General features: G+C 48.4%; 1 protein-coding gene across 8 annotated transcripts in view; it reads right to left on the bottom strand.

Annotated features, from left to right (window-relative positions):
- DNMT3A (DNA methyltransferase 3 alpha) overlaps nucleotides 1–18,679 on the bottom strand; it is a 2,120,215-nt gene that overhangs the window by 534,929 nt on the left and 1,566,607 nt on the right. For all 8 annotated transcript variants that reach the window (XM_078650037.1, XM_078650035.1, XM_078650036.1 and 5 more), the window contains one exon: nucleotides 1,503–1,686. In XM_078650037.1, coding sequence (XP_078506163.1) covers nucleotides 1,503–1,686 — 184 coding nt within the window. The remainder of the gene's footprint in view (nucleotides 1–1,502; nucleotides 1,687–18,679) is intronic.

Genomic DNA, 18,679 nt, shown 5'->3' with positions numbered 1-18,679 from the left:
CTAAGGGGATAAGACTTTCTCTACCCCCGGAGCCCAGATACTCGGCTCTCTGGGATGTGTACCAGGTTCTCAACCTTTTCCTTTCTTGGTAACTGAATAGATTCCTTCCCAGAAAGGACCTTTCATCAAAATTAGCCATGCTCCTTTGCCTGATCTCTTTTAGGTGGGTATCGGATGTCAGAGCCCTTGATCCCTCCGGTAAGATTTTTTCCCCTTCCGGGGTTACTTTCACGATCCTTAGACGAACCAAATGTGGAACAAAATCTATCTTGTATCTGGCCTTCCCAGATTCCTCTAAGTTGTGTGTGGTATCTTGCCTCAAGGCCTATGAAGAGATATCAGAGGAATTCCGTCCTCCGGGTGAATGGCAGCTCATCACTCTGCGGAAGCCAACCAGAGCTATTTCTTCTCCCAGGATTACCCGGTGGGTGATGCAGGAAGCGGGCATCGACCTACGGTCGTTTGGCGCTCATTCTACCAGAGGACCGATGGCTTCTAAAGCATTTGCCCTAGGGGCTCGTCTGGAAAATATACTTAATGCTGCAGACTGGTCTTCGGACTCTACATTCAAACAGTTTTACTTCAAACCAGTTTTGCAGATGGTCCATTTGGTTGTAAGTTTTAAATGCCTCCGGTCCTGACATAGATTGAAAAATGTCCTCGCTATCGTACCATAAAGTTGCAATTCTATTAAGGACTCGAAGGCGAGGATTATCCCACCCAAGGCTCAATGATACCTGGATCCTTCCCACCCTCGTTGTGGAGTAAGTAATGTTTTAAGCTTTTTCCTGCTTTATATATGATTGTAAATTAGTTGTTTTCTCATGGATACATTTCTGTGCCATTTTCCCTTTCATGGCTAATCTTTAGCAATGGTTGTCTCCTAAAACTATGTAATTTGAGAACAGGAATGGACGCAAGCAAACAGGATGCATGAAGTGTCGATTGAGGCTGATCTCGCACGACGAAAGAGGAGTAATGGCCAGTGACAAGGAACTATGGACCGTCTGGAGTCTCCTGATTGGTTGAGGGTGGCCAGACAGTGTACCTGTTGGACTCTATTGCTGTGTTTTATTTTTCTTGTGACATTCCCAAGGTCTCGTGAATACAATAGATTTTTGTGTTTACTTTAAATGGCTGCTGTTCAAGAAAGTGAAGAAAGAATAGCATAATCCTCACCTCCGAATTCTTAATAGAATTGAAACTTTCCGTTACGATAGCTAGGAAATTTTTCATTGCTGCACGTAGTGTCAGACAGTCTCAGCCACTCAATAGTGTCAGGATACCTCAGCGTGACTTTAGTACCTAATATTACTGTCAGTATACCTAACAGAAATCAATATAAACAGAAAACTAAAATACCAAAATAAAATGGAGGGAAAAAAAACCCAGAAAGGTTTATGCAAAACAAAAAAATAAATATTTTCAGTCTAGAGCCCATTGGACAACTACTTCCTTCCAGCATCAACCAATTTAAGAAGATTTCTATATATAATACTCACAAATTCTTGATCATGGTTATTGGCGAAGAATATCTGCAAGCGTGGGGGCCAGTCGTCCCGCCGCCTCAGAAGCCCATAGATGCCCTTATGTCCACACATATAGCAGTTCCAAGGATCCTCCTTTATAGCAGCCTGGGCAGCTCCTGGCCCTACCAGCAAGTCAACGCATTCCACACAGAAACACCTATTCACCCAGAGAAACACAACATGGTTAAGGAATATCAGTGAGACACAAAATGTTTCTGCAATGCCTTACATTTCACTGCCTGACTACTACAGCTTCTTCCATTTCCTACATTCTAATGCAATGTTTTTATTCAATAGCTACCAATAGGGGTCTTTGCTGGTTTCCACTATATGTTTGAAAAAACAACTGCAAGTTTTAGCTAAGATGTTCAGACACAGTTTCTATAAAAGTCCACAAGGCTCGGCACAAATCCTAGCACTAATCCCTTTCTTCATGATAGTGGTAAAGCTGAAAATCTGACGATCTAAAACAGCACCTATCATTATAGCCATTGGTTGATTTCGATTTTGATTTAGTATTGCAAAGAGAACTAAAAAGTAAAAGCCTCAAAGTACCTGAACAAAATGTATTTCAAGATGTCACTGGAGTAGCTAGCATTTACCCAATTGCAGATCTCACTAGTGTTAATTACAGTGGCTCAATATAAGGGTATGTCGGATGCTACTATGCTTCATAAAGTAGAACCTTGTATCGAAAATATTCATTAATATGTTGCACATCTAAACTAAGATTCGATCAGTGGATTGGAGCTTGCTTACTCAAGGGTGGGTGTATGTTCTGCGAGCAAGGCTGTGATGCACAGGGAGCCAATGAATAAAAGAGGGTCAAGGAGCAGTTAATTTTCTCTAGGCACATGATCAGCCACGTTCTGAAGACTGTGACGTATGCTAATCAGACATTCAGGAACACTTTATTAAGCCTACAATAGTCCAAGAATCCAGATATGAAGAGGTGCACTGCCATGAATTACTCTGCTTCAGACAAAATATTCTGGCTCTGAAAGGGAATGGCGATATGAACCCTGAAGGCACAACTGCAGCCACTTGTTGGTTAGATGAAAATTGTATGACCGTGTACAGCAATCACCGCTATCTAACGAAAGACTCTGCACTCTCCACTCCAATGCCTCAAGGGGTTCTCAGAGGGGAATGACTTCCCTCAGAGGAGAGAACACCAGGCTAGGATGAGGGAAGTCCAAATCAGAATAGAGAGGAAAGAACTTGCCCTAGCCCAAGCAAAACTTGCTCTGGCAAAGGAACAAAAGTTAAGTGGACTAGAGTCCACTGGTGGCAGCAATATCCCCAAGGATAAAGATAGGTCCTATGATCATAGAAACCGAAGTAAGATTGTGCCCCCCTACAAAGATGGGGATGACATCCACAAATGGATAACTGCTTTGGAGAGGGCTTGCAAAGTACAGCAGGTACCCCAAAGTCAGTGGGCAGCAATCTTGTGGCTCTCCTTTTCAGAAAAAGGTAGAGATAAGCTCCTCACAGATAGTGATGAGGATGCTAAAAACTACTCAGCCCTGAAGAGTGCTCTGATTGATGGGTTTGGCTTAATCGCGGAGCAATATAGGTTGTTGTTCAGGTATACCCAGAAGACACAGACTCAGGACTGGACTGATTTTGTAGATTGTGCTACTAAGGCTGTGGCGGGCTGCTTATTGGGCAGCAAAGTACAGGACTTTATAGGATTGTATAATTTGATTATGAGGGAGCAGATCCTTAGTAATTGTCAAAACCAGCTTCTACACCAGCACCTGGTGGACTCAGATCTGACCTCTCCACAAGAATTCGGTAAGAGGGCAGACAAATGGGTCAGAACCAGGATTAGGCCTAAAAATCAGGGTAGTGACCAGAAGAAAGATTCTACCAAGCCTCAAGAGAAAGGTAGGGATAAATCAAAAGACAAGTCCTCTACAGGGCCCCAAAACTCCAATGGTGGGGGTGGGTCCCAAAACACTTCCTCTAACCCTAAGAAACCTTATTGCCATGTCTGTAAACAGCCTGGTCACTGGAAGACTGACAGCAGTTGCCCAAGGGCCAACAATAAGGAAAACATTCCCCCAAGTACTACTCCCAGACCTCCTGTTACTATTAGTAGTAATCCCCCAGGTGGTGGGAGTGCCCCCAAGAATTTGGCTGGATTTACTTTGAGAACTCAAGTGGACTCTGGCATAACCAGGTCCTCTAACCAAGAAACTCTAGTCTGTGAAGATGGTATGGGGTTTGCCATTTTTTCTGCTTGTGCCAACACTTTGGGCAAGTACAGACAGGAGCCCATCATCAATGGCCAGAACGTTGAAGCCTACAGAGACACAGGGGCTAGCATCACTATGGTGACTGACAGTCTAGTCCCCTCAGGACAACTTTTACCTGGGTTCAACTATCAGGTGACGAACATTGATGGAGTGCAGAAAGATCATCCCATGGCAGTAGTAAATCTCAGCTGGGGAGGTGTCACTGGCCCAAAGAGAGTGGCAGTGTCTAAAAACTTGCCTGTAGATTGTCTACTGGGAAATGATCTAGAGATCTCAGCCTGGGATGGGGTAGAACAAGAAACCCATTCCAAAATGGTAGGCCTTCCAGAAAAGGTTAGTGGGGCTGTGATGGCTACAGCCCCAGCTCACGCAGAATTCCTTCCTAAAGAGGTTGGAATGGCTGTGATGGTCACAGCCCAGGCTCAAGCAGACTTCCCTGAAAAGGTTGGCAGGGCTGTGATGGTCACAGCCCACACACAAACAGAGTTCCTTCCTGAAGAGGTTGGTAGGGCTGTGATGGTCACAGCCCAAACTCAAACAGATTTTAGTGTTGTGAAGCCTGAAACTATGGATCACTCCACTCAGACAGAGAGTATTGGGGAGGAAGAAAAGTCTCCCTCCCACCAGACATTAGGTGAGAGTCAGCCTTTTCAGGGAACTGACCATACCCCTTGTGAAGGAACTGCCCCAGAGGTAGTCAGGCCTAGCCTGGCAGAGCCCCTGATGTCAGTGGACCCTTCCAAGGTGGGACCCAGTCTGGAGCAGGTAACCTGCCCCTCTCTACCCTGCCTCAGTCAGCCCAGGGCTGGAGAGGTCAGGGAGGCCAGTGGACCCCAAAGGGCCCCCTGTACACAAGAACACCCCCATCAGAAGATTATGGGCACCAAAGCTAGCAGCCCTAGCAAGGTGACAATTACAAAAACCCCTGAGGGATCTCCCTTACTCTTAGTTAGGAACCTCCCCCAGATGGACTCTGTTGGGCACAGCCAAACCTGGGACCCAAAGGCCCCAAACCTGACCTGTCCCTCCAGTAAGCCAACAAAAGGGACCCAGCCTCCAGCTATAGGTAGCCAGAGGTTCACCTGAGAGCACAGTGCAACTCAGTCATGGAAAGAAAGGCACACATGGTGGATAGTGATTGGAGGAATCTGAACCCTACATTAGTGGAGCCTCACTTCAGTACTCCATCTCAACACCAGCCTTTTACTTTGCTAAAACACACCACAGGTAGAGATTCCCTATAGTGGAGACCCTCTGATACCCCTAGGGTGAGGGATTGCTTAGTGGACCATGAGACAGGGGGTAACCATGCTAGTGCAGGTACTTCCTTATATGGCCAATATAGGCTTACCTGGTCAAGGATAGCCTTATCTCCATTCGTTTTTGGGGGGGGGAGGGGGGAGGGTTGTGTAGGAAGGTGGATACCTGACTATGGTCACCCAAGATTTTTTGCCTTGTGTTTAGCTGGTTTTCAACTTAGTTGGCCTGGGATCCTGCTAATCAATGCCCCAGGCTATCTGCTCTCACTGTAAAATGGACTCCATGTTCCTTAGGTACATCACCAATTGGATTGGGTCACCTTATGAGCCCCTGTATAATGTGATTGAAGCATCCTCTGAATAGGGGATGACCCCCTAGGCACAGCTCTCTGTCCGCTATGTAGTGTTTGAATCTTAAATAAAAATAATCCAATAAGAAGCTTGCTTCTGATATACGTTTATTTCGAAGGTAATTGTATTCATTAGCTTCTTGTAAGATTTCTATGTTATAGTTGAACTTTACATTTTTCAACTTTCTTTTTCAAAAGATTTTCGCAAAGTGTGAGGTATTCGCAAAAGCGTTCCCAATGCATTTCGTGCACTAGGTGCACTTCATCAGGGGAAATCCAAACAGAAAAATCAAAGAACTCATTGTGAGGATAACCTTCTGCATACACGTAGGTATACAAAGTAGAAACATGACTTAATAATTTGACTGAGAAATATTATCAGTGAAAATGGTGAGGTTAGTACACTGTTGTATTTTTATATTCGGTGTTGCTAAAAATAACTCGAACGATGATTAAATATATGATGCTCGTGTTGTGTAGTTGGGTGTTTAAAGTATAAAGATCGGGATAGGTTCTCAGGGTGGTAGATAAATGTGCAATATGAAAGTGACTATTGGTGTTAGAAAGTGAAACGCGCCTAGTTAACCTGTGATCATGCTGAAAAAAGAGCATGCAAATTATTATAGAAAAGACACCTTCTAACCCAGAGGCTCTATGGTTAACTCAAATGTAAGAGCAGTTTGCGTCTTACCTGTTTACATGTAGATGAACTATGTAGTAATAGACTCTCCTCCGCGGTCAAGCCGGAATCTAAGACGAGCCAGCTTTCCCTCCGTTTAAATTGTTTGGAGGTCAAAATAGGACTATTGGTTACCCGGGGGTTAGTTTGGGCGCCATCTTGGAGTGGTGAAAAGAACGGTGATGGCCAATAAGTGAACATGCTCAGTTAGATGAAGTCTAAATGTCCGGGATAGGATGTGTTCTGTGATTATACGCATTCTGAAATTTATCTAAACGATAAACTAGGCTATAAGCTACAACATCAAATGATAATAAAGGAATTAAACGCAATGATATATAATGAATAAACATTCATCAGGTACATTAGGAGTATTATATCAGTACAGTGTTAATGATGACAATTTGTTAAAGATAGCACGTGAATTCCAATCTGTCATTGAGTCCGTTCGGTTTCATGGAATTGAGAAAATACATCCAATAATTTTCTCTCTGTAGTAAGGTCCTGTTTATGGCTCTGCCAGGAATTTTCATGATGGTTTCAAGTATGGCGAATTTCAATTGACTGATATTGTGGTGTCTTTCATTGAAATGTGTCGCAACTGTAGATCTAATATTGTTCGTTCTGATATTACTCTTGTGCTCAGATACACGAATCTTGATTTTCCTGATGGTTTTGCCCACATATATCAGTCCACAAGGACATTTAAGGTAGTATATCACATTTTGGGAATCACATGTGGCTATGGTTTTTAATTTTATAGTAGTTCCTCTCATGGGATGAGTCATGGTGTTACCCTTGATTATGTTGTTGCAACAACTACAATTATAGCAAGGTATTGTTCCTTTGTAATTTTCTGTCCTTGTGTCTCGAGTGTTCTTCAATATGTCCTGAATGTTTTTACTTCGTGTGTAACCGAATGTGGGTTGTTGAGCTAGAATAGTCTGAAAATCTGGTTCATTCGTGAGGAGTGGCCAATGATTTTTGATGATTTTCTTATATTGGTGGCTAAGAGTAGAAAATTTCGATATGATCACAGTTTTTAATGATTTGCTCTTCTCTGTAGGTTTCAGGAGATCAGTTCTAGTTTTTGATATGCATTTTTGTAAGGCTTTATCCAAAACTGGTTTGGGATATCCTCTTTCTTCAAACCTTGATGTCATGTTTTTTTAGTTGGATTTGTAATTCTTCTTCTTCTGATACAATTCTTTTTACTCTGTATAATTGAGATGTTGGAAGGTTGTTCTTGAGTGGTGTTTGGTGGAAACTCCTGTAATGAAGTAGATTGTTCCGATCTGTCGGTTTTTTGTATAAGGTAGTTTCTATTCTATTGCCTTTACGCATTAGTAAAACATCCAAATATGCAATAGACGTGTTGTCACTGGTGTAGGTGAATTGAATCCGGTCATTAATTGAATTGAGTTGATTGAGTGATGTTTGTAGATCTTGAAATGTGCCTTGCCAAAGAACAAAGATGTTGTCAATTAATCTCAAAAATACTAGTGCGTTTTTCTTCCAGGATTCTTGATTAAGAATGTATTTATTTTCAAAAATGTTCATGAAGCTGTTAGCGTATACTGGGGCGGCACAATTGCCCATAGATGTTCCCGTAAGTTGTAAATCGTGCTCGTTCTCCCATGTGAAATAGCTCTGGTAAAGAGTAAATGTAAGTAATTCTATAAGGAATATTTGAAAATTCTGTTCAAGGTCTGAAGACATAAGAATCTCCTCTATTGCTTCTAAGCCTAGGTTGTGCGGAGTCGAAGTGTAGAGGGACTTAACGTCAATGGTACACATTCAAATCTCTTGATCTTCTTGTAAATGGATGGTTGATATTTTGTTGATGAAATCTGTCGTATCTTTAATGTACGTGTTCATCTTAGTTACAAATCTTTGTAAATGTGCGTCCAAAAATTTTCCGATTGGCTCGTGTATACTCCCTTTAGTCGAGACAATGGGTCGAAAGGGTGGATTGGTAGGGTGCTTATGCATCTTGGGAAGCATGTAGATAATAGGTGGTTTGGGGTTGTCCTCAGAGGATGCTTCAATCATTTATGTTCACAACACTCTAAGAGGTAGAGAGTGATACCTTGGGAGCAAGTCACAATACCAACACATCCATTGAAACACTGAAGCCTGTGCGCCAACCAAACGATTTTTTGTGTTCCTCTGTATAATGTACCATAGGTACCCAGGGCATAGGTGCATCCAAGGCCTACCAGGGGCTGCAGCATGTATTATGCCACCCCTGGCTGGCCATCCAAACTGACACAACTGGCTGATCACTCAGCTGGGGCAAGGTCGTGTAATCACCCCTTGCTTAGGTATAGTATTCCTATACCTACCATTATATATAGACACATATGCACCTATAAGTCAGTCCTATGGCAGGCCTTAACAATCCTGAAGGCAGAGTGGTTGGTTTTATGTGAGATGAGGCTCTAGCATGAGCTGTGCCCGTCTGCAGCTTTCGGAACCATGTCCTTATAGCTGTTCTATGATATAGCCATACCATATACTCTTAAGTGCATTATAATCCTTGCGGTTAAATGCTAACTTTGGTTTGGCTTTATCAAAACATGTTGTGTAAGGTGTCATACGCTTTGGAATACTACCCCCTCGCCAGTTCTGGCGACGGGGGTAGCATTCCACCCTTCTAGTGGGAGAAGACATGTTGTTCCTACTAATCCCGGTTAAAGTTAACCAGAGCCTCAGCATCACAAAACGGATGCTGCTGCCACAGACACAAGTCTGACCTCCTGCTGCTGGGAGTCCTTCCAGCGAGTGAGGCTTGGACAATAGGTTTCCTGTCTTGGGAGGTGCTAGCACCACCCCAGAAAGGCCATAGTGTATTGGGGCAGGGAGGGCTGAATGAAATGAGACACTGCCTGGGGCACACAAGGTGTCCCATGCATAGTCCGGTTCAAACCGGTGCTGGGGCACTCTAGCCCCAGCTCTGGCGCGAAACTGGACAAAGGGAAAGGAGTGTATCCACCCCCTTTCCTGGTCCCACCCGTAGGAGGGACCTAGCAGGTAATCCAGCCCCTAAATTTGGTATATAGGTAGGCGCTTAGTCCCAAGACTTTAGATTTTTCCTGACTGAAACTTGAAACGAAACTCTGGACCTTCGACGTTCTACCTGAAGATAGAAGACTGAAGAATCTCCCTTGTGGTCAAGGCGTGACCACCCTGTGCAAGCAGGCACCATCAAGCGATCAACGGTTTGCTTTGTCGACGCTCCCGCCGGAGCCCGAGCACAGAGCCTGACAAGACCCGGACTTCCAGACGTCCAAGAGCCCGATCCACAGTCACAGCATAGCTGAGACCCGTGGAGGAGACGAGAGCCGTGGGACCAGCCATCTTGGAAAGCCAGCGAATTGCTTTCCGTGCAACTTCTGATGCACACGCGAAGTTGTGCATTAGGGATTGAGAAGCCCCAGCCCCGAACACCAACTGCACCGAAGATCAGCCCTCCACAATCCACGAGTTCTGCGTGGGGCCCTTCTGCATTTTCCTGCTCGACGCGTCTGTCCCGTCACTTGCCCGTTGGCTAGTGGCCTCTGTGACGATGAACCTTTGAATTTACACCACTGGTCTGGTTGCTCCAGACTGGCCCCTGCTTCCCTGAAAAAACGAAGCCCATCAGACCTTGCTGGTCTGATCAAGAAGCCATCTTCGATTCCTGCGTGGGTTGCCTTTGCCAAGGCTGGTTGTTGACTCCAATCCGGAAGCCGACACCGCCGACAGCGAGAGCCTTTGTGGGACAGTCCATATCCAGCTCCTGGTCATCGTCGATACCTCCTGGTCCACGTGGCTGCAGAGACAAGCTTCACGACATCACCTGATTGCTTTGCGACATCGCCTGGTTCCTTCCTGGTCACTGGCTAGTGACCCAGACTCTGTCTCCTCTGCTTTCAGGTACTCTTCATCCTCGATCCGCCCTCGGATCCAACCGGACACTTCCCTCCTGGTCGCCTGCAGCATCTTTCTTCAAGGCTCCATAGGAATCAGCGACGGAACCCGACACACTTTGACACCTATGCACCCACTTCCTGTGGGTGAGGTAACGCAAGTACTCCGGTGCTCCTGTGGGTATTAACTATCCTAGTGTCCTAGTTTTCAGTGTCTTTCTTCTAGTCCATCCGGAAGTGACCTAAAATAACTAGTTTCCAATTCTTTCGTTCCCATTCTAACTCTATGGTAACTCACGTGTGTGTAAAGACACTGCACACGCATCCCGTGGGCCTCCTGCTCCCTATCCTTTGGTAGTACAGCGTAGCCCCGGCGATTCTCCAGGCCCTAGGCCTATCCTTTGTTCGTGACGTGGTTCTTATACCACTATTTTAGTATATGGTTTGAAGTGCCCCTAGGGCATTACTGTATTTTGTGCAACTTACTGTATGATAATTGAGTATCTTGTTATGTGCTGGTGCCTCTGATCTCAAAGAGTTCAGAGGATTAATTTAGTAATAAATACATATATATTTTATATAAATAACCTGTGTGGTGTCTTTTCATGTGGTATTAAAGGGATTGCATATTGTAAAACAGCTGGCTTCACATGCCCTATTGAGTTTAACCTAAGACTGCTTTGTCCATGCTACCACTAGGATAGCTGGTCTATAAAGTTGACTTTACAACCAATACCATAAGGGTTGTTTGGACTGGTGCAATGTGCTCAATCAATCAATCAATCAAAGCATTTGTATAGCGCACTACTCACCCGGAGGGTCTCATGGCGCTAGGGGAGGGGGGTCCGCTACTGCTCGAACAGCCAGGTCTCGAGCTGCTTCCTGAAGGCGAGGTGGTCCTGGGTCAGGCGGAGGTGGGTCGGGAGGGAGTTCCAGGTCTTGGCGCGAGGTAGGAGAAGGATTTTCCCCCTGTGGTGGCTCTTCGGATGCGGGGGACGGCGGCGATGGGCGTGGCCGGTCGATCGAAGCTGGCGTTTGGGAGCGTAGAAGTTGAGGCGGCTGTTGAGGTATCCTGGGCCTTGGTTGTGTAGTGCTTTGTGTGCGTGGGTGAGGAGACGGAAGGTGATTCTCTTGTTGACCGGGAGCCAGTGCAGGTCTCTCAGGTGTCCGGAGATGTGGTCGCGACGGGGGATGTCCAGGATGAGACGTGCTGAGGCGTTCTGGATCCGCTGGAGTCTCTTCTGGAGTTTGGCGGTGGTTCCGGCGTAGAGGGAGGTGCCGTAGTCCAGACGGCTGGTGACGAGGGCCTGGGTGACCGTCTTCCTGGTCTCGGTGGGGATCCACCGGAAGATCTTCCGTAGCATGCGCAGGATGTTGAAGCATGACGAGGAGACGGCGTTGACTTGTCTGTCCATGGAGAGGGAGGAGTCCAAGATGAAGCCCAGGTTGCGTGCGTGATCCGTTGGCTTGGGGGTGGTGCCCAGGGCGGGGGGCCACCAGGAGTCGTCCCAGGCGGAGGGTGAGGATCCCAGGATGAGGACTTCCGTCTTGTCCGAGTTCAGTTTCAGGCGGCTGTTCTTCATCCATTCGGCTACCTCTTTCATCCCTTCGTGTAGGTTGGCTCTGGCGGTGGCGGGGTCGTTGGTGAGGGAGAGGATCAGCTGGGTGTCGTCGGCGTAGGAGATGATGTTGAGGTTGTTCTGGCGTGCGATGGCTGCGAGGGGGCTCATGTATACGTTGAAGAGGGTTGGGCTGAGCGAGGAGCCTTGAGGAACGCCGCAGATGACTTCGGTGGCTTCTGATCTGAACGGGGGGAAGCGGATTCTTCTCCTGGATTCCGACGTTGCTGAGGCGCTGCACATGGGTACGGTGGCAGACAGTGTCGAAGGCCGCGGAGAGGTCTAGGAGGATGAGGGCCGCTGTTTCTCCGTTGTCGAGAAGGGCTCGGATGTCATCGGTTGCGGCGATCAGGGCGGTCTCGGTGCTGTGGTTGGCCCGGAAGCCAGACTGCGAGAGGTCGAGGGATCCGTTCGTCTCGAGGAAGGCGGCCAGCTGTTTGTTGACGGTCTTCTCGATGACTTTTGCAGGAAACGGGAGCAGCGAGATGGGGCGGTAGTTCTTGAGGTCGGTGGGGTCGGCTGATGGTTTCTTTAGTAGAGCGCTGAGCTCGGCGTGCTTCCAGCTCTCCGGGAAGGTAGCGGTGTCGAAGGAGGTGTTGATGATGTCCCGCAGGTGGGGTGCGATGACCGCGTCTGCCTTGTTGAAGACGTGGTGGGGGCAGGGGTCCGTCGGAGATCCGGAGTGGATGGAGTTCATCGTGCGGACGGTGTCTTCGGTGCTGATCGGGGTCCAGGAGCGGAGGGTGGTGGTGGGGGGCGGTAGTTCAGTCGTGGCATGCGTCGGTTGAGTGCTGAAGCTGTTGTGTATTTCCGCGATCTTGTTGTGGAAGTAGGAGGCGAGGGAGTTGCAGAGGACTTGCGAAAGGGTGATGTCGTTGTTTCCAGCGTTGGGGTTGGAGAGCTCATTAACCATGTTGAAGAGTTCCTTGCTGTTGTGTGCGTTGTTGTCCAGTCGTTCCTTGAATGCAGTCTTCTTGGTGGCGTGGATCAGTTGGTGGTGTTTTCGGGTGGCGAGCTTGAGGGCAGTGATTTTGTCTGGTGTGGGGTCTCTGCGCCAGGCTTTCTCGAGGGCTCTGCAGTTCTTCTTGGAGCTTTTGAGTTAGTCGGTGAACCATGGCGCTTTCTTGCTTCCGGGTCTGCTAGGCGGGGTCCTCAGAGGGGCGAGGTCGTCTGCGCAGTCGCTTATCCACTTCGTGAGGTTGGTGGCCGCTTGGCTGGGGTTCGTTGCGCTGGTGGGTGGGTTCTTGCTTAGGGAAGTCGCGAGCTGGTCGGCTGTGATCTTGTTCCAGCTTCTGCGTGCAACCTGTTGCTGGTGTTGGTGGATCGTGGTCCTTCTGAAGTTGAAGTGGACGCAGCTGTGGTCCGTCCAGTGGAGTCCGGTTGCGTGGCTGAAGGTGATGCCCTTGCTGGATGAGAAGATGGGGTCGAGTGTGTGTCCGTCGTAGTGGGTGGGGGTGGTCACCAGCTGCTTGAGACCGATGGTGGCGAGGTTGTCCAGCAGGGTGGTGGTGTTGCGGTCGTCGTTGTTCTCCAGGTGGAAGTTGAGGTCCCCTAGGAGGATGTAGTCAGCGGAGGGGAGGGCGTGCGGGCTGACGAAGTCGGCGATGTCCTCGCTGAATTGTGTGCTAGAATAGTGAACATCATATACCAGGCCAACTTCTCACATGGACATGTAATATAACTTTGAATGTGAGACATTCACTATGATCATGCTATATAGAGTCATATAGCATATTATGAGATTTAGTTTGCTCACTATGGCGAGGTTAGGTCTGGCAATTTGTCTTGAAGGGCTGTATGGCTCTCATTATAATTGATGTGGAGGTTGAGTATTCCATTTTAAATTGCAGGCCGATACAGCCTTATAAAATCACTTGTTTTGTGGTTTGGAGGCACTGAGGCCAAACCACATAACATATGTTAGGAGAGTATATAGTATGTTTCTGTAAACTGTCCAGGTGCTGTCGAGTATTTGGTGAATGCTTGGACTGCACATCATCATTAGATGGCATGAACTATTAGATACTTGGGAGCCATACACCATGCATTTTTTGTCAATTAAGCATGATTTTATTGGTGTGGGGAACAAGGGGTGGGGGATGAAGGGTGGTAAATGGGTGATGGAGGGTCAACAACAGGGATGAACAAATGTTACTTACCTATACCTACTTTTTCAAACTTTGGTATCTTTCATACATTCATGCTTGAAATTCCCAGCCAGTCTGGCAATCCTCATTATTCAGTGCTAAGATAGCAGTGTCTCAAACTTCAAACAATGCTGAAACAGATGCAGGCTATATGTAACCCATTCACCTCATTATGGGACCTGAAAGCTGGGCAATGAGGTTAAATGAATCAAAACTCTAACTACCCACAGAGGATGGGCTTTATGTTTTGCACGATACAATGGTATTTTAACGTTTGTTACATTCTCCATCTTGTCATAGTGCTAACACTAGCCGATGGTATTGGAGCGCTTTAATTGCCCACCAGCTACATTACACAATGACACATTCATTGTTGTAGGCAGGGGGAAGCGTAAGTAATTGTTCCGATAACCCAGAGATTCGAACCTGGTACTCCAGTCGGCAGTTCTGTTTGTTACACCACATCATCACTTGACTTCAAGCTCCTCAACTGTTTCTCACTATCACTTTCACATTTGTTCAGCAAGACCCCGTCAACACTGAACAAGCATTGGCTTTGCCAATAGATCTTTTGCAATGCCCGAGCTATTGGCCTTGTCAATGTGAATGTCTTTTAGCCATGTTGTCTAGCAGCAAATCTGCAGTTTATCATGGCTAAAAGTCACTGGAATAAGTGCTATGATGTAGCCAACACAGGCCACATCATAGCACTTTTTTGAGTCAGGAGGGGCAGGACAATAAACTCAACAGGCGGGGCAAACAGTATTGGTGTCGGCTCGACATCCTGTGATTCTGGGCTTTCAGTAACTTTCAGTCATGCTGAACAGCAGGCGTGCTGCTAGACAACATGGGTAAAAGACATTCACATTGACAATGCCAACAGCTCGGGCGTTGCTCAGACCTATTGGATTTGCCAATGCTTGTAAAAAATTGGTGCCGATTTCTTGAGTGTCAATTGTTTTAATGCTGTTTAAATGCTTTACACTTGTTTCTCGATGTAAGCCTTGCTGCTCAGTGCCGGACCCAAGGGTTTGACAGACGAAACCTAAAGATCCAGAAGGGGTTGGTAAGTGCATTAAACGGTTTGGTTGCACAACCACACCATATAATACACGCCTTTTCCTCACAATGATAAATACATAGTTACCTCCTGTGGAACATTTGTTGGTGGTTACACATGGGCAGAAAGAGGCTCTTGGTGGCATGGAAAATTAGGCCGCGAAGGAACTGGCCAGAGAACTGGTAGAGATGGCGAAATGTGAGGATGCGGTGTTAATGTATAGTTATCAGGGGTATGAAGTCTGCAACAAAAAATCTCCATAATTATTTCAGAGACTCAAGAAATCCTGTTCCATAGGAAGCTGCAAAGATGTAGATTTCCCATAATTCATTGGACGCTAAAACCATAGCTTATACACTGAATCACTATGGGTAAAATAAACGTCCAGGTCCTGAATATTCGTTGCTTGATGTACGAGTTACTTCCCTTCGGTAACAATGTATCTGGTAGAGACAATTCTAGCCGCAGATTCCTTAACATAGAATTATCCCCAGGCGTGAGACTGGATCCGGATTTGTTTTTTGCCACAGCATCCCTGCGCGCCGGTATCATGCGGCTCTGCACAGGCGTTGTCCGCGTAAGTGACGTCAGTGAGGTCACATAATTCCCACCCTGGCATGCCTATGTCAGTTTTCTTTGAAGAACTTTTCCGCCCCACAACGCGTAGCCATCAGACAAAACTGTGGGAGCATGGGAACAGTGTGTGAAAGAGCAGAAAAATGGGAAAAAGAAATGGTGACACCACCACCATAAGGAGTAGTGTCAACCCTGCAGCACCCAAAGGCAGGGAAAAGAAGAAAGAACAGAGCACAGCCCTGAGCAGCCACCCTGCCAGTACGTAGACAGCCCCTTCTGGAGACAAAGAACATTTGTAAAAATGTCATGACAACATGTGGCAGGACTACAACCCCAACCAAGAACAATGAAGGGGAACCAGTCCAAGACAAACGAGAAACGACAACCTCCAAGACAGCCCCACCACAGGGTGTGACAACCCCCCAAGGGAACAAAGGGCAGAGGCACAGCCAGGTGACCCCAACCTAGAGGATAGCAGAGGGATCAGAACCCTTAGTAATAAAGGGGGGAGGGAGAGATTGAATGTAAGCCCCAATTCTGCAGCAACCAGAGCAGAAGGGCACAGAAGTACTTATAAACACAACCTCCAATGTGCCAAAAGATGAGGAAAGGAACAAGAAACAGGAGGAATCATCCCGTCAAAAAGAGTGAAAGAATGCACTCACAGAAGAATTAGCCACCCACCGGGAGGCGAGAGCAGACGACCAAGCCAAAGGCCCACGCAAAACGGGGAGGAAGGGCGGGCCGTGAAGGAATCTGCGACTAGAATCGTCTCTACCAGATACATCGTTACCGAAGGTAAGTAACTCGTACATCTGATCTAGCCGCAGATTCCTTAACCTAGAATAGATACCCTAGCCATACCCACGGGGAAGGAGGAACTGCGAGAGGACCCCACCAGCCTGGACATAACAGAGTCCCACAGGTGACGAATCTAACAGACAGGGAAGGGCAACCCCTACAAACAGAACACCACCGACCCCAAGGGGGATGCTGGAGAAGAAAAGAAGAGGAAGCCCTTTCACACTCAGCAGAAGAAACGAGGGCAAGGCAAGATGAGGCCGAAGCACCCAACGCCCATACAAGGCAACAGAACCTCCATCCGAGACCAAGGCAAGGAAGAGGAAGAAGATCAACCTAGAGACTCCAAGGAGACGAGGTACAAAGAAGGCAAGCCCCTCCACCGGGAACACAACCCGCGAAGAGGGCAGTTGAGCCTACCACAGCCAGAAGTCGACAGACCAGACAGAATGGCGCTGACAGCAATAATGCAGACGGAAGCAGAAGAGTTGCCCGGGGCACCTGGGAAGACCGGGCAGGCTGCGCCTGAAATAGGGAGGAACGCAAAATCCATCTCAGCCCTCAGGACAGAGAGCAGCAAAGAAGGGCCCGGACACACCTCAGGGAGGGGTCCGCACACACGTCTCAAAAAGAAGTGGAACCAGAGCCATGATGCCAGGTCGCAGATAGTAGGTCAGACCAGGCGAACAGTGCAGCGACCCCGGAGAAGGGGCCCCCAAGGCGCCACCAAAGGCATTTCAAACCAATAATAAGGGAATTGCACCTGCAACGTACTTAAACCCATGGCGAGCAGAGGACTGAAGGCGACCACAACTCATCTATATAACTGCTACCACTACCCCACATAGGGTATGTTAAGTCCCAAGACATGGGAACCCTCTTAGGAAGAAACTTCCGCAGCAGAGGACAACAGAAAGATCCGCGGGAAAAAACCCCGCAGAAGGCTTGTCAAGCAGCCGAAGAGAAGGCCTAATCTCAGGGCCCACCTGGGGTAGATAACCCAAAGCAAAAAATACACATCAAGAAGAGCCGACCAGCAGCCAACAGAACCACAGTCCCAGCAAAGAGGACTCAAATGCACATTAAGCACACAAATCACACAACTGGAGCGACCAGCCCCGACGAAGAACAGCTCCCAAAAACCAGATCAACTCACAGGTCACTGAGGGGGAGAAGGAGGAGGAGGAGGCCGAAGCCCCGCCAAGAACCTCTGGATGGCCGAGTCTGCCGGGGCGTGGAACAAAAGAGTGCCATCGAAGGGAAGATCTACCAGCTGTTCCCGAACATTTTCTGTCCCGAAGGCAAGCATATCGGCGAAGGGCAACCGAAGAAGCCATGGCACGACCAAGCACCTCCGAGATGTCCAGAGCGGAGCGAAGAATAAACGCCGCCAGCTCCCGGCCATCTAACGCATGGTGCCGCAAATCAACACCAGCAACCTCCTAAGAAGCGGTAGATCAAAGGGACTCCGCTGAGTCCCACAAGCAAGAAGTGGCCCTAGCAAACACACAGAGTGCCACACTTGTCTAAGCGAACATATTGAGCACCCAAGAGTCCAGCCAGCGGGCCTCCCGTGATGGTGGAGACAATGGCGGCAGGGAGGGAAAGGCAGTCTGCAAAAGGGGGCTTCTGGCAGAGTGGTGGAGGGAAAGACACACCGGGTCACACGGCGCTGGAAGGTGACGTGCAGAAGGAGTTGGGGCACCGGATCTCCCGTGGCGGGACGCCCCCGTCAGAGAAGAATGGAGCGAACCCTCAAAGCAGCAGCTCCCTACCACCAGAGCCCTGGTGGAGAACTTCCAGAAGATGATTCGTTGGAAAATGGGCAGCTGGATCACCCATGCGCAAAATACCCACAGCCGCGGAAACAGCGCGAGCGAAGGCTGCACCCGCCGCCGTAGGGCCCCGCGGTGGGGCAAGCAGCTTTTCCGTAGGCGACGGCTGCAAGCTAAGGTGGCCGCCCCCTAAGCCAACCGGAGTGGGGCAGGGCCAGGTCCGCAAAGGAGGAAGAAGAGGGGCTGAGGAGTGGGGGACCTGTGGCTCCTCCGGCGAAAACCGTGGCCACAGCAAGGGCGAGGAGCCGTCCTTTGATGACGTCGGGGAAAAAGCCACGACGCGGCGGCCAGTCTCCGGTGAAGACGACACCAGCAGGCGACGAACCTCCGGTGAAGAGGAGGCGTCCGAAGACGAGTCCATGACAGGCCTTCGCCACATAACAATGCACAGGAGACCGGGGCTGGGTCAGAGCGGCTAAGGGACGGCGCCGACTCGACCTACGACGAGACAGCCGCCTGCGTGGAGGGACGAGAGGGACCCGGGGAGTTACAAGGAGTCCCCCCCCCAGCCTCGACCCATGAGGAGACGAGAGGGGCCCGCTGACCTCTGTAGTGCCGCCAGGGCCGACTCGACCGCCGACGAGGCAGCCGCCTGCGTGTAGGGAAGAGAGGGACCCAGGGAGGGACGAGGGGTCCCCCGCCAACCTCG

This window comes from Lissotriton helveticus, chromosome 6, assembly GCF_964261635.1.
Source record: "Lissotriton helveticus chromosome 6, aLisHel1.1, whole genome shotgun sequence".
In the NCBI taxonomy this organism is placed as follows: domain Eukaryota; kingdom Metazoa; phylum Chordata; class Amphibia; order Caudata; family Salamandridae; genus Lissotriton; species Lissotriton helveticus.
Note: the sequence above shows the minus strand (reverse complement) of the source record. Positions and strands in the feature narration are given on the sequence as shown.